This window comes from Opisthorchis viverrini (genome assembly GCF_000715545.1).
Source record: "Opisthorchis viverrini unplaced genomic scaffold opera_v5_49, whole genome shotgun sequence".
NCBI lineage: Eukaryota > Metazoa > Platyhelminthes > Trematoda > Opisthorchiida > Opisthorchiidae > Opisthorchis > Opisthorchis viverrini.
This window is the reverse complement of record NW_008751705.1, coordinates 1,546,876-1,563,285: the sequence shown is the minus strand read 5'-3', so window position 1 is coordinate 1,563,285 and position 16,410 is coordinate 1,546,876. Positions and strand designations below refer to the sequence as shown.

Here is a 16,410-nt window from a genome sequence, read left to right as displayed (position 1 = left end):
GATCGGTTCAGCATCTCGGTTTCAGCGGTTGGTCGGTCGTAGACGGTGCAGATGGACCAATGGTCATTCGGACTGGCCTTGGAAGCTCTAATGGCTGTTCTTCCGCTTTTTGGATCGGGCACTCAGTTGGCCGTAGCTGACTGACACACCGTTTCCATGTAGATGATCCCGACGTTATAAACCATCCGACCGATCCTTTTGAGGACGACCACAACAGTGCAGTTTCGATGCCCAGGACGATAGTCTGTAACAAGCATATGGTTTCCAGACCGGAATGTTGGCTTCCCTTCTGTCAGTGGTTGAAAGCACATGGGCGTCGTGGGTAGGTCCCAACCGTCTGTTCATCATTACTTCTGCTGGAGAGCGACCGTCAGGAGACTGCGGATCGGGAGTTGCTCGATAATTCAGCGGGAACATATCCAAGACTTCTGCCGTGGTCCTATCCCTATTTTTTGTCAACGCCCATTTAAAAGTATCTACGAACCTCTCAGACTGACCATTTTATTTGGGATGGAGCGGTGGGGAAGCAATATGTGTGATGCCATGTTTTTGAACAAATTCACCAAACTGATAGGAAGTGAACATTGTCGGTTACAATAGTTTCCGGGAGGCCGAAAATTGAAAACAAATACCCCAGTTTTGCGATGACTGCTATCGTTGTTTTCTCAGACATAGGGACTTTAGGCCACTTACTGAATACATTGACAACGATGAGGAAGCTTTGTTCGTTAATTACTCCGGCAAAATCCACATGGATACGCGACCATGGTTTTCCTGGCTGTGGCCAAGTCTGCGGCGACCGTCGATCAGGTAACTTCTGGTCAGCGGCGCGTCGGAAACAGCTCCAACATACCTGCTTGATATGCTCATGCACACCGGGCCAATAAACAACAGCTAGGGAGCTCCTTTATGCGACTCACTACTGGATGTTAATTGTTAAGCTGTGCTAGGATTCGTCTACGAAGTTTGATGGGAACGATGATTCGGTCACCAAAGAAAAGACAGTTATTTACTCCGTCTTTGAAACAGTTGCCGGAGTTCTACAGATGGGCAGGTTGTTGGCCAGCTTGTTTGGTGGTACCCCATCGCCTTCTGTAGTACGCTGTCGTCTTTGTTGGTGCCACAGACCGTATTAACAGTCACAAGCTCATGGTCTCCAACATGACAGCGTGGACTTCCGGTTTGAGGGCGACTGTCATGACGTTAGCTTGTTGTTCCATCTCAGTGAAATCAATCAAGCGCGAAAGCGCGTCGGTCTGCCCAATTTTCTCGGTTTAGACATACTTCATGGTAAATTTGTAGCCAAGTAGAGTCGTGCCCCACCGTTGCAGGCGGTTAACCGTATTGACCAGGTTATCTTTCTCGGAACCAAACAGTGGTTTATGCTCCGTCACAGGCGTGAAGTTTGTGCTGTAAAGAATTTTGCGGAAACCATTCACACCAAAAATGATAGACAGCGCCCCTTTCTCAATCTGCCACTAATTCCGTTCAGCTGGGGCCAGCGACCACCTTTTGCGTACCATCAGGGAATGCCTGAGCTATGACTTCTCCAACTTCGTGGTTCAATACATCAGTTGTAAAAATGATTGGCGTTTAGGGGTTGAAGTGCTTGAGCACAAGATTGGACCGCAACAGCCTCTTTACTTCTTCGAATGCAAGCTGACTGTCGCGTTACCGAATCTCTCGACATCCTCTGATCGAAAGCTGGTTAAAGGGTTCGTGCAAACGATGCTTAATCGACAAGAAAGCGCTGTAGTAACTAATCAACCCAAAAAACTTGAGTTCAGCAACATTGGACGGTCGGAGCATTCTCGCAATTGCGTACATATTGGACGGGTCGGATCAACGGCCATTTTTGTCGAGAATGAAATCAAGGACTTCACAGGAGTCCAGAGGAAATTACATTTTCTTTCTTTAGCCGGAGTCCTGGAGTTTGATGAGTAGTATTCATTCTAGAGCCTCTTTAATCCTGTCAACCTGAATCCCAATCTATCCAGTACTATTAGGCTTTCTGGTAATTTGTTGAAATATTGGTAGGTGAGTTTATGTACTTGAGAGCAACTCATTCTTGACTTTTTTCATCTCTTCCCTGCACTCTACGCATGAAACTTCACAATATACTTCGCCAGGTATGATGGTTTCTACCCTTTGTTGTTTATTTGATTTATGGTTTTCATTTGATATCTACGCCCTTGCTTACATCTTCGGGACTGTCTGCGCTAGTTTCATTGAAATCCTACTTTAACATTGAGCTAATCTCTTTTCCTCCAAATATATATTTTACAGATGCACACATCCAGTGGTGGTGGCTATTGTGACTGTGGGGACTTGGAAGCCTGGCGATCTGGGGCAGCCTGTTCCGACCATCAGCCTGCCAAATCGGGTGATGATGCGGGTAGCACAACCGAAGCAGAGGATGCAGCCAGTTCGGTTGAGGAAGAACTCCAATCGGAACTAAATAAACTGCGTGACCACATTGAAAGCCTTCCGTCAAGTTTGGTTTTGCGGACTGTGAGGCTTTTAAAACCATTGGTCAGCAGTGCTGTGGTTTGCTTGAACGATTTGCTTCAGGTAATGACAATTTGCTATATTGCCTACTCTGTAGTCATGTGAACGTATTCCCCAGTGACTGTGATGGGTGTTAAGAGATCTTTTGTCCAAGTGTGCACTTACTTGCAATCGGAATTCGATTCCGACTCTTTAGAGAGACCGGCTTTCAGGTTCACCCGTGGAACCTTTTTGAGATCGCTCTTGCCTGGATCTTGTGAAGAGAAATGTGGATTTTGAATAACGAACTTTGAAATTCAGACGGTGTTGGCCGAATAAAGCTGCTAACCCGTTCATTAATGTGGTGCTTTTGGGACTAGACTACTCGCAGAAGAAATAAAAGCTGGGAACCACAACAGTGTCAGCCAACTGGAAATATAGACAATTTAGTCTCTATTTCCTGTAAACCGTTGTGTACGCAAACGATTCACAGCCCTGGTGCCTTACAACACCTGCCGGATGCGAAAAGGTTAATCTGTTTGAAGCGCGAATGTGTTCAATTTGTAGTTAGTCTGTACAATTAGCCTGAATCAATGTATTCACAACTTGAACCTACTCACCTACAGATTCACCAGTTCAAATGAATAACGAGAAGATAGCTATTTGACAAAGTATCATCTCTTTTGTCTCGTCTTGTTCAACTGGATGTCTCAAATTCGCGTGGGAATTTTAGTTTTGACCTCACGGGGAATTAAAGGTTTCCTATTAATTGGCCTTGCTGTACGTACAGCTTTTGGTTGGCTCAGTATGATCAATGAACAGTCGAGGGCATATGATGTCAAATCGGCGTATTCGGTATATACACGACTGTGCCATCAATTCACCGGACATTTGACCACTTGAGATCATTCGCAATCAGTTCTCTGTGGTTGGTGGCTTCCCCGTATGCGACCCAGTTGGCGTAGCTGAGACAGATATGGTCCCGACAACTTCGAGCGGTCGCAATCCCTCTTCGAAGACAAAATTGATCGGACTGCAACCAACAAGACAACGGCCTATTCGCTAGTGTTGATCCCACGCTCTGAATTCTTATTTCATCGCGCATCTGTAGTGCCCTTTGTATTCTTTTTACCGATGTTCGACCTTGATTTTGTACATGAGGGTGCGCCCCACAAACTCGCTTGAAGATTGAAGGTTGATTGATCGGTCGATCCCAAGTTATCTGCTGTGCTGCAGATTTAGTCCATTACGTGCGGAACGGGAGGGAAGGAACTTGCGCGAATAGTTGGAGCCAACACTCGAAAGCCCACTGTTTGTGCCCAGTGTAAGTAGAAGTGCTGGTGCACTTCGAAGCTCATGGCAGGTAAAAAAAACTGTTTGTTCGGGAATAACCAGTGGTAATTATTCTTTAGGGTACCGTGTAAAAAAAACTTACTGTTCGGGAATAACCAGTGGTAATTATTCTTTAGGGTACCGTGTTTGCCTTTTCAGAAAGGTCGAAACAGGCTTTTGAGAGAATTAACTCATGGGGCATAGTGTGCTGACTGTTTCGGCCTAGCCATCTTCGCATGTCGACAGAATAATTCCATGAAGATATCACTTTCCTTTGAAAAACATTGAGTGTACAAGGTGTCTTCCTATGGGCTTCCTGGCTATCAGAAATGAATTAAATGAACTTCTCCGGTGAGCATTTCATAGTTGGCTCATTTGGATCAGTTCGCTCGTTGCCGATCGAATCACTATACCTTTTGTTCCAAAGTGCCTGAATTGGTAGACTTCTGTTGTCCAGTTTGGAAGATATCAGAGTCTCACATCTTTCTGGTAGGATGACCAACTCTGTCTTTGAAATAATTATCCACTCAAACAGAGAATCCCGGAGAGTCCACAACAAGCGGCGAAATAATTCAACGAAGTTTTCTATCTCCGTACTCCATTCTGCCCTAGGAACCATTTTAATCCTGTAAGACCCCGCGTACTATCGTACAGTGGTTTCGATACAGTTCCCCATGATTTTGGGAGGTGAGATGGATCTAATAACCTATGGGAAGATATCACAAAAGTCGAGCATTTCAAGGTCGGACAGCAAGTTAAGATTCAAGACTATGCACCAACTTGTTTTAAACCGCAAACATCCGGATTCACAAGCTGAGCAGACTCAAATTTGAGTGCAGGTGGGGATTTCTTTCGTTAGTACTCGAATCTCAGCTTGCGTTCACATTGCAAAGGTCAATGTCCAGTGTGAGGTTTTCTCTTCTAGTGTTATTTGTTTTGATTTCCAGTTAGGGTACTAACAATCCTGTTGTGATTGGTTGTTGTGGCCTTGTCATAACTTCTATTCGTGCAACGCACGAAGGAATTCGGATAGTTGGTGGTTTCGATTTATCACCCTTACGGACGATACGCACACGGTGCTGAACTGAACTAAACTGGTCCGATTTGATCGGAATTTCCCCCTCAAGCCAGATCTTGATGTGTTACGTTTTATGTGCAAGATAAAAATGACATTCGACAGCGTGCATACATATATTTGAAGAATAACCATAATGCACCAATCAGCGTAAGATGACAGTTCGGGACCCATTCCTAAGCTGACGTGGATTTCGGGGATTGATTCTTGGACCCGCTAGATTCCATGTGTCAAGCCTTGATTCACTGTGTGCTTCTCTGGAAGTATAAAGGGAGTAGCCAAATTGTTTATCCGGAAATTGCTGGGGAGGAAAATTTCTAGTTCCTCTAACAAGAATGTTGATGCTCCACCTGTTACTTTCACTGCGTGCTAATGGAGACACAACAATCGTTCACGCGCGTGAACCAGTCGTAAACACCGCCACACAGCGATGGGGAAAGAGCGCCCTCGTAAATGGTAGAGAGAAAGCGGAAGATTAGGGACTTAGTCTAAAAAAAAGTCCAATGTCCTCAGCGAGCAATGTGGCTACACCCTTGGACAGTATTAAAACGAAACCTTATGCTTATTATGTCGAAGTAAGACGTGTGCAGTGAATCCGATACGGTGCCCTCTGTTAACCCCACCCAAAACAAACTCGGGGAAGTCCGGCTTTGAAGTCATAGCACGCTGCCATATGAGGTTCTAAACTGTGTGCAAAGAGAATCGCGTTGGGCACTTGCATGTGCCCATCCACGACTCTCTTCGGCTCTACCTGTTTTCATTTCGCGTCGCTGTCATGCACTGCTCCTTACGGGTTTTTCGCCAGCGAGTAGCCCTCTAATAGAAGGCTCCAACAGACTACTTTGTTGTCGCTCATAGACAATCCAGTCCGGACGTCCTTGGTGCGAACCTGACCTCTACCTCTCGACTTCCTCTGTCTAGGCTTGGGCAACCTAGCAGTATCCCAGCCCTCTTGCTTCCCTCAGGTGGCATGGCATCTAGGCACCGAAAGGGTGTTACGGCTGAACAGTAGCTGTGCTAAAGCGTTCTTCTTTCTAGTTGATGATGTAATGGACTATGAAGGTCATCATATATCGAAAGAATCTGTGGTTCTTTATGCTGCTGGCCGTAGGTCGTCTCAGCTAGACGGACACAGCGGCACGCGCTCCCATGCCTGGACTACTTCATCGTTGTTTGCTCCCCACAGCAACAGCCAGCAAAGTAGTGAGTAATATTTGTCCAGCACCCTTTGTTAGACGAAGCAATTTCAGTTAATTTTCTCGGTTAAGTGAATGGTGAACTTTGATGGTCAAGCAGAAGTTTGAGTAAATATCATGCACATGTTGTCCATATTTTTGTGCGTTTAGACGTGTTTGACTACGCAATTTACGTCGCCCTCGTGAGGGGTTTGTGAACAACCAGCTCATTTCGTGACAGCGTTCTACGAGAATGCTGCGAACGACTGGTAATTTAGACAAAGCCCATGTCGTCTTCAAGAGGATTGAGAAAAGATAGACCCTTCCGTTTGTAGCTTTTCATCTGAGGCGTTGTCTTTAGGTTTTCGGGCTTTTCCTTTGATTGGGCAGTCCTATCTTTGCGTTCCCCATTCGGTTGTTCAACGGATCGTTTTTTGCTGATGCAATATGCGCCTACCTTTTCCCCTCAATTACATTCGTACTTCTCCTTTATAACTTCCAGGGTTCGCGTCCCATTACAACGCTGCCGCTTAGCCACCGTCCGGGGAGTTCTGACCTGCAAGAAACGTTGGTTTCCTTATTGGACGTTTTAGAAGATTGGCGTCTCTCTTTCGATGATTCGGAGAAGAAATCCGTTGTTCAATCTGTTGTTGATTTATGGTCCAACGATGACTGTGTGGTGAACGAAGCGGCTGATAGCCCTGACGTTTGGGATGAATGGCCTCCACCCATCACTCACGTTCCTCTAGTACTGCCTTCAATGGATGCAAGTGAACTGGATGAAGATTCGTGGCCTCGGACCGCGCCCAAACGTCGTACAGCAGTGGACGTGGAAGCTCGCGGTTTGGCCCAACTTGCCCGAGCCCGTCGGCTACACCCCCAGCTATTCCCTCCGCGCCCCACCCGAACAGCCTCCGATCGAACCGCTGCCTCCCATGCTTTCGTTGTCATCCTTCACAACAATGAATTTCATAACTACGAACAGGCGAGTTATGCGGTTACTACCAGCTATGGTTCTGTAGCCTACTGACTTCTTACCGATGATCCTTTTTTGCCAAACTAACTTTGAATATGATCATGATGGCTTTGAATATTTTGGCTTTATTCCAGGTGATCAAGACATTGCGCAGAGTGATGGGTTGTTCCACACAACAGGCTACGTATCATGCAATTGTGGTCAATCGTGATGGACGCAGCGTGTTGCAAACTGGCTTGAGTGTTAGTCAAGCAGCCAAAACTGCTGCTGCTCTTATGGTAAGACATATTTGCTTAGCTCGCTTTCTTCTCGTTCTTAATAGTAAGTGCATCTCGGAGAAGAGGGATATCCTAACCCTGATGTTTGACACCCAGCGTTAGAGATTCCCGTTGTCGTTTTGATCTCAAGTGTGTGGCCTTCTCNAATTACTTGTCACTTTTTATTGTATATCATCGCCGTCATTAACCTTAAGCTGTTGTTATTCCCAATCAGTGAATGTTATACAACGTGCTCTTACCTCTGTGCCATTTGCTGGACATCTTCCTCCCCTTCAGGTGACTTGTTGTTTGGTCAACGCCGTTTCCGATCTACTGTACACTACGTAATCAGCTGTCTATGCTTTGTTCTGTTTTTCAGCGTACCTCATCCAGTCTATCCAACCGTCCACTTCATTGTTCTTGTGAACATGCCGACGTCTACAACATGGCTATGTTTTTCACCCTATTTCTGCGTTGGTTGGTCCACCTGAGTGAACAGGTTCCGAGTTTAAGACCAGTTATCTGTCACACCCTTTTGGGATTGTTCCATTCGGACAGTTCTGATACGTCGAGTTCCCAACCGGTTCTCCCAATTGTGCCGCACGGTGAAATGATGCAGCCTCATTCGTGGTTAGCCGCGACTTTAGAACGACATTGTCTTACCTGGCGTGGTACGTATGCTTGTTTTCCGTTTCCACCTTTATACCTCACACAGTAGGCTAGTGATTGTATAAGGCATGTTATCGGTAGCGTGATGCACAATAACGGTTAGGTTGTTATTATTTCGCGGGTATACAACCCTTCATCTAATGATAAATAAAAAATAATAGTTCAGCTGTAGCCCCATTTCGGTCCTAGCTGCCATGTCACCTGAGGGAAGTACGAAGCCTGGGATACTGCCATGTTACCCAAGCTTAGACAGGTGAAGTCGAGAGGCAGAGATCGGGTTCGAACCACGAAGCCTGGGATACTGCCAGGTTACCCAAGCTTAGACAGGTGAAGTCGAGAGGCAGAGATCGGGTTCGAACCACGGACCTTCCTATCAGTATATTTGCGCTCTAACCGCTGAACCATCTCGTCCCCCCCGTCGCACTAGGTCTCAGGTTCTACCGGGTAGACCAGTCTTAGACACGACCAACCTACTGCTCGATAGAAAACTCACATATGAGCCATCCTAAGCTAACTGCCGAAGTGATCTCATGGAAAGCATTTTTCGAGTAGTCACTGTGTCCCCTAATCTTGCTAGACACATCACCTTGATAGAAAGCTCACATATGAGCTATCCTAAGCCAACTGCCGAAGTGATCTCATGGAAAGCACTTTTCGAGTAGTCACTTTGTCCCCTAATCTTGCTAGACACATCACCTGATTCATCGCAACAAAGAACTTGATAGGTTCAATCCAAGGACAGGCACTGCTTCATCGGTACTATCACTGAGGGTCTACAAAATTTTCGTAAAATAATCGTTTTCTGGATCTTTTCCACTCGGTCTGCCCTGTCCCTAGCCAACATAGCACAGCTTCTTCGGTATGATGGAGAAATTCAATTTGCTTGAATTGCAATAACCTCATGAAAGTCATATGGTTATGTCATCGTCTGTCAGATGAAACTTGCGTTTGGAAATTGTGTTCCTTTGGACTGGTTCGTTCCTTAGAGAACCCATCAAGCTGCACTTTAATTTCGTTTTCGAAATCGATTTTTTCAAATAAAACTGTTTGGGGCCAAGTTGAGAACTTTTTGCAGACAGGAACAAGTTCTCGTTAACAAATGTAACCCTCTCTCTGTGAACCGGAAACCACAAGGATAGACCAACAAATATATCCACATAACTCATTTTAGAACAGCGTTCCTCTTGTCCAGGCTCAGTTCGGAGGAGCACTGGATTCGAGTCCCCTTCTTATGAGCTTGAGTCGACAGTTCATTTCTCCAGCTGCAGCGTCATCTGATTTGCAGAATAGGCACTTCCCCGCCGATCTACTCTCGCAAGCTGAACGCATCTGATCTATCTTGACCAGACAGGGTTAACATGTCCGTACTCTAAGTGTGTGTGTGTGTGTGTGTGTGTGTGTGTGTGCGACTTTCCCGGCAGTTCGAACAGCTGGTCGCGCTGATCGGCGACTTGCATACCAAGACTTTCCGGGTATGTATTGCCGAATAACCCGTGACCGTCAGGACAAGGCATGGTGGCGACGAATTCAGCAGCTTCCGCAGCTGTTCAGCAGAATCTTGCGGAGACTCTAATAGAGTTACCGTGTGTAGAATTGCTGCGCCACTCGCAAGAAAACGCAACTCATCATACTTCAAGACCGACTCCTTTATGAGCAACCTCCCAAGAACTTTGTCCTCTCCTCTGAATAGACTTCGCATTCGATTTTTTCGGTTCCTCTGCTAGATGTGAAGTCGTTCATCTGGGTGATGATTTCTATTCAGGCCGGGAAATAAATCATCATAATGTTAAGCAGTTATCTTTTTCATTTAAAGCAACAAGCTCGTCGGTTTACAAACTCATTTCCGTTTTGGGAAAGCCATGCGATCCTTTCCGTCTTTTTTTTGGACGACCTCTCGCCCCTGGGTAAAAAACATCCGAAACTAAGGCATCGACAGTGTATGATATCAGTTGTTTAATCCCAAAGTCTCAGTAAAATAGACACCCAACTACAAGGTCTGATAGAATGAGCAAGGTTGTAGGCCGTTAACAAACGCGTCTTGGTGTGCTTTTGAAGCAAACTTTTGATAAACGGAACCGTTCTAGATACTTGACTGCTTAGGATAGGATCAAATTTGTGATTAGATCCACAAACACACCTATCGGAGACTGTACACGATGAAATTCCATCTTCTTTTCTCATGCGTCCTTGTCCTAAATATTTTTCAACTGTAGCCTATTTTGCATATGATATTGATGAAAAGTCGATTGTTTCCAGTAGTCGAAGCTCTAGGGCGTTGGAATAATATGCACGTGATTGCGTCCATCTCGGCATCTCGCCCGACTGTCCGTTTCGCGTGCTATTTAGGGTCATCTCCCTATGTAGTCACGTGATCGTAGGATAACAACGCACATAGATTCTATTCCATATGAAGCCTAAAAGGGAGCCAATGAAAGTAAATAGCTATAGAAGTTATGTCGCTTCAATAGTTTGGATTACACTGTAAAAAACGGAAACTAGCACTCATTTTCTATCCGCTTGTCAGTACTAAATTACCACTAACCAGAAAACAGACTTTTACAACAGGGTGGACAGTCACGTGGATCGTGGTGTGGTTAGTCATCGAAAAGGTGGTTGCAAACCTGTACCAGCTTCAAGGTAGTCTTACCGTTACGTCGATTAGTTACTGCAGCCCCGGTGAACTTTAGAACACGTGAGTTCCGGCGAGCGATTAGGTTATGGAATGTTAGGGTCGAATCAACCTTGTTAACCGTAGCCATAAGCTGTCTGGCCACGTCGATTATTGTAGTGGCAGATGTGTCAGGTTTTCAACCGCGATCGAATTTCGGTGAATAGTTGCTCTGTTGTTCGAGCATTGATACATCCATTGGTTTCAAATGTGTAACTTATTCCTCAATTAGATGTGAACTGAGCGAGATGGCTGAGTGGTTAGAGCGCGAATTTTACTAACTGGAAGGTCCGTGGTTCGAATCCGACCTCTGCCACTCAACTTCCACAGTCTAGGCTTGGGCAACCTGGCAGTATCCTAGCCCTCGTGCTTCCTTCGGGTGGCATGGCAGTTAGGCACCGGAAGGGTGCTACAGCTGAACTAACAAACGAACGAGACGTGAACTGGTGCATGCTGATGGACTCGGTCCCTTGAATGGAATGGTAACCCTTAAGTCACTGAGAATCCGCCCTCTATACGTCTTCCTCAGCATTCCGTTGTTCTAGTGGTTTCATTGTCGCCTTTGAAGCGGAATTCTACAACATGCTTTTACGGATACCGCGCCACTGCTAAGACGTCTTCTCTCCGCTGTGCCGTTTGATGAATTTTGAAGGGCATCCGTTTCTCGCCAGCATGTTTGTGGTAAGTTCCAGCCCATCTGAGGTACAGTCTGGTGTGGGAGCACAGCACGTACGTGGGAACGAAGTTTCATATTCATGGGACCAGTTTGTGTTGTGAGAAGTTGGGCATTACTAAAATTGGTCGAAGAGTTACTCCGTATTCATAGTTCTTAGAAAGTCCACATATTTATGATATAGAACAGTTCTCTTTTCAGGTCAACCAGGTTTATGCAGTTAAGCATTTGGTGATCTCAGCTTTCGTCATCCAAAAACATACGTTTCGTTGCCGTGGAAATAAATTCGTGATTCGTGTTTTTTTATTTGAATCGATTTAGTCCATGCAGACAACTAATCTAACAGCTCTTCAAATCATTCCCCAGAGAGAATATGATTAGATCACCCAAATCTCGCCGCAACCTGGAAGGAGGAAGTTGATAATATTTTCGTATTTCTCAACGTCCCGATAACACTTAGGTTCAATGAAACCGTCAGAACAATTTTTACAGGAATAGATATTCGAATCAATACATGAATTTCTCGAGTTTCAACCCTATGAATCTGTAACGTAACATTGTCCAAACATTGTTCCCAAGTGCCCGCTGTGTTAGCACACCACACTCTATCTTAGACTAAAAAAACTGTTCAGCTGTAACATCCTTTCGGCACCTAGCTGCGGTGCCACTCGAAGGAAGCACAAGGATTGAGGAACTGTCGGGTTGCCCAAGCCTAGACAAGATCAGCCGAAATTGGTTTCGAACCACAGACATTCCGGTCAGTCAGTTCACACCTTAACAACCGAGCCATCTCGGATGAGCTAGAACTTATCACAAACCTACCTGTGCGAAACGGTTAACCTCCACAATCTATTTAACGGCGTAGCGGACAGAAAACCGTACGTCTTGCTAGCGACACGGTATTCGTAAAGGCTTTTTTAACCGAAATATCCTTCAAAGGGGACAATACAACCATTAAAGGATCGAACACTGAAATACCTATTTTAGGAAGAAATACGTTGCTTGTCTGTGCAGATTACCTCTCTTCAAACGTCTTGCAACTTATGCCATAATCAAAACACAGGGTGCCCAATCTCCAGTTTGTTAGGTGCTTTGGTGCGGTCGTAACTAGTAAAAATAAACCAGTTTTTAGTCGGGTCGTTCTGGCTCTCAGACAGTCTTTATTCAGTGAGTGACTCTGTCCATAACCTACAGGCTAATGCACTGTTTAAACTTTTGATATCGTAGGTGGTAAGTTTGCATGTCTGTTGGTAATTTTTTGCTTCAATCTGGACGAATTGTTGTTTAAAATTATGTGAAATTTCCATTGATCGATGAATGCCCCATACTAATTTAGTTTGGTCAGTGAACGAATATCTTGTTGCATCGTCGTTATCTTGGTTGAAGCTGTAGCGCACGCTATTAATGCTACCCTGCTGATGGTCGATTAGACTACAACCTTGGGTTGTGTGTTGCGCTTCTCAAACGCCTGTCATGGGCGCGATCGGCTAAGGTTCTCACGTTATCGACCAACAAATTGCCCAGTTTAGCCCGCAGCTGTGAGGATACCCCAGTTGCCTTGCCGTGCTCACGATCTGCAGGCCTGTCAAAACGCAAAGCCAGGCACGCCATGGTCTCACCTGGAGTGAACGACACTACAAGTGGGATAATGACGAAGGTTCCGGTGGATTGATGAGGTAGTGGATAATTCGAGACCATGACAATGAAAGACGACTAATCTGGTTCCGATTTGTCGAAACAAAACCCAGGATGTTTTTGACCATGGTAGACTAGTTGTTAACATCGACGTATGGGTCTTGAGGAGGCGAGACAGCAGGTGGCATGTCATTGGCACTGACGGTCGCTTAGCATGGGTAAAATGCGAGTAAGTGGAAAATACGTTGCCAAACGAGACACTCACATCTTTGCCCCACCACCAAGGGATTAACACAACGCTTAAGGTGTTCGCTCAACGGTGAAGTGCCAGTTTGTTCCACTGACTCGAAGACTGCCTTGTCTCAGTGTATCTCTAGGCACTATGACAGTGGAGCAAAGATGCCCCAATAAACTCCTGACCCACTTTCGGATGCTGTACGCCAACTTCAGCGGAAGTATAAAAGTTTACCTTTATCTCTTGCCTAAACTCACGACATCAAGTGGTGTCAGGCGAAGTTGTCTTCTTTCATCCTTCCTCAAATTCGTCACTGATATGACCATGAAATACGTACTCCGAGCCTCTAAGGCTCACGGCGTTGAAATGCTCCTCGAGCATTTGCTCACAGATATCGAGTACGCGGACGACATAGCTCTTCTGGGTCTGATGCCGCAGCTAGTATTAAATAATCTCAATTATTCTGCCTCATCGTCTGGTATGAGCTCCACACCTGCAAAGTGTAAAGTTTTGCTGCAAGACTGGGCGAGCTCGAACCCGAGCCTCATTCTTGCCAGTTGAGGTTGTGTCTACTTGGGCAACTGTATCGCCCCCGGTGCTCTCTTCGGAAGATAGTATTTTCATCTGATTTAGGGAGGCCGGTGCAACTTTAGTGAATCTTCATCACCTGTGGCATAGGCGTGGCATCCACTTATGTGTCGTATTGAGTTTACAATGCTGCCGCCCTGCACTGAGGACGGTAAAAGACCTTCAGTGTTTGGACATCGATGTCTTCGAGGCATTGCCTGAGTCTGGTGGGAACTTCGGGTCAATAATGCTAAAGTACGCCTCCAATGCATAGTCCCTCCTCCTAACTTCCCTAATGAGAAGTCCACAGACCCTGTATTGGCGAATTGGTTATATCAACTGCCGTCTCTAATGCGTAGCTACCTACCCCTCCTCTCCAAGTCGTCGGTGATCGAAACTGTGGCAGCTGTAACCACTGCACGGCAAATACGCTGTTTTGTGGCTGATGGTGATGTTCTCAATTGGAGCTGTTATGCTTTGTCTATCCGTTAGATTCAATAGGACAAAAGCATTGAAGTATGAATCAGGACAGTCGACCGTTGTAGTGGCAGAATGGCAACCAGAGATTGGGTAACAGGCAGGTTAGCACGAGCGATTTTTACACAATCCGAAAAAATCTTGTGCACGTAAATGCTTGGCTTGGACCATCCTCGAGGATCGTCAGATACTGAGTAGATCTTAGTGACAACCAATGACGCAGGATGCCGAATGCAGCCTGAGTAACTCTCTACGCCACGTTTCCTGTGTATGGGTGAACTGTCTCAGTTCGCCACCCAAGACACATTCGCTGAGTACTCAGCACCAGTCTCCAGGAGAACAACGACAGCTGCCTGGGCGTCCGACAAACCAAGAAGCCGACTTTTGCCACGACATCAAGTGGTGTCAGGCGAAGTTGTCTTCTTTCATCCTTCCTCAAATTCGTCACTGATATGACCATGAAATACGTACTCCGAGCCTCTAAGGCTCACGGCGTTGAAATGCTCCTCGAGCATTTGCTCACAGATATCGAGTACGCGGACGACATAGCTCTTCTGGGTCTGATGCCGCAGCTAGTATTAAATAATCTCAATTATTCTGCCTCATCGTCTGGTATGAGCTCCACACCTGCAAAGTGTAAAGTTTTGCTGCAAGACTGGGCGAGCTCGAACCCGAGCCTCATTCTTGCCAGTTGAGGTTGTGTCTACTTGGGCAACTGTATCGCCCCCGGTGCTCTCTTCGGAAGATAGTATTTTCATCTGATTTAGGGAGGCCGGTGCAACTTTAGTGAATCTTCATCACCTGTGGCATAGGCGCGGCATCCACTTATGTGTCGTATTGAGTTTACAATGCTGCCGCCCTGCACTGAGGACGGTAAAAGACCTTCAGTGTTTGGACATCGATGTCTTCGAGGCATTGCCTGAGTCTGGTGGGAACTTCGGGTCAATAATGCTAAAGTACGCCTCCAATGCATAGTCCCTCCTCCTAACTTCCCTAATGAGAAGTCCACAGACCCTGTATTGGCGAATTGGTTATATCAACTGCCGTCTCTAATGCGTAGCTACCTACCCCTCCTCTCCAAGTCGTCGGTGATCGAAACTGTGGCAGCTGTAACCACTGCACGGCAAATACGCTGTTTTGTGGCTGATGGTGATGTTCTCAATTGGAGCTGTTATGCTTTGTCTATCCGTTAGATTCAATAGGACAAAAGCATTGAAGTATGAATCAGGACAGTCGACCGTTGTAGTGGCAGAATGGCAACCAGAGACTGGGTAACAGGCAGGTTAGCACGGGCGAATTTTACACAATCCGAAAAAATCTTGTGCACGTAAATGCTTGGCTTGGACCATCCTCGAGGATCGTCAGATACTGAGTAGATCTTAGTGACAGCCAATGACGCAGGATGCCGAATGCAGCCTGAGTAACTCTCTACGCCACGTTTCCTGTGTATGGGTGAACTGTCTCAGTTCGCCACCCAAGACACATTCGCTGAGTACTCAGCACCAGTCTCCAGGAGAACAACGACAGCTGCCTGGGCGTCCGACAAACCAAGAAGCCGACTTTTGCTTTTTTTTCTAAGATGGATTTGTGTTCAAAACACAACTCAAGTTGGTGTTGTTCTTTTGATGCGTATAATCTCTACAGAAACTTTAACGGGCCGGCTAAAAGTTGTGTTTCCTGAGGACTGGTATGTGAATATCAGAGAACTGGGCCTCTATTCGTGACCTGATTGAAGCCAATTGCCACACACGATGTTTGAAATCCTGGCAGACCACTCCCATCCATTTAGAAACGATCGGAATATAAGAATGAGGATAAGATCTTTCCCTCGGGAGCTTGTGTCTGATTCCGCGCGCCACGCCCAGTTTATCATAATCTCCTATCACTTTTGGTGTTTTCTACCTGAATGGTGCTTATCGTGTCCCGAACGTTCTCTCTAAACCATTGTCACCATAACATCGTGCTTTCCCACTGAAATCCCCGGTTTACCGTCATGTAAGTCATTGACTGTGTGGTCAGTGAATTGTATGTTGGCGGTGGCAAAAGAGAACTTTGCTTCTCGAGAAATATACTCATTTGCCGATCAATCCGGTTTTCATGAGAGACTCATCTGAATCTCTCGTTTATGATATTCTACAACTGAATGTGCTGCACACTGGTCGTCTCATGTTTCAGTTGGAACGC

The 16,410-nt window shown here is 45.9% G+C and overlaps 2 protein-coding genes across 2 annotated transcripts in view; one reads left to right on the top strand and one right to left on the bottom strand.

Moving 5' to 3' along the window:
- Nucleotides 1-16,410, top strand: part of T265_13254 (hypothetical protein) — a gene marked incomplete at both ends in the record, with an annotated part of 67,862 nt that overhangs the window by 2,354 nt on the left and 49,098 nt on the right. Inside the window, 4 exons of the mRNA XM_009167955.1 lie at nt 2,287-2,571; nt 6,572-7,015; nt 7,180-7,323; nt 7,682-7,973. Coding sequence (XP_009166219.1) covers nt 2,287-2,571; nt 6,572-7,015; nt 7,180-7,323; nt 7,682-7,973 — 1,165 coding nt within the window. The remainder of the gene's footprint in view (nt 1-2,286; nt 2,572-6,571; nt 7,016-7,179; nt 7,324-7,681; nt 7,974-16,410) is intronic.
- Nucleotides 1,275-5,866, bottom strand: T265_03444 (hypothetical protein; the record flags this gene model as incomplete). Its single annotated transcript, XM_009167928.1, has 5 exons — nt 1,275-1,472; nt 1,665-1,750; nt 1,778-1,926; nt 2,674-2,761; nt 5,755-5,866. The coding sequence occupies 5 exons, from the start codon at nt 5,864-5,866 to the stop codon at nt 1,275-1,277; spliced, it is 633 nt and encodes a 210-aa protein (XP_009166192.1).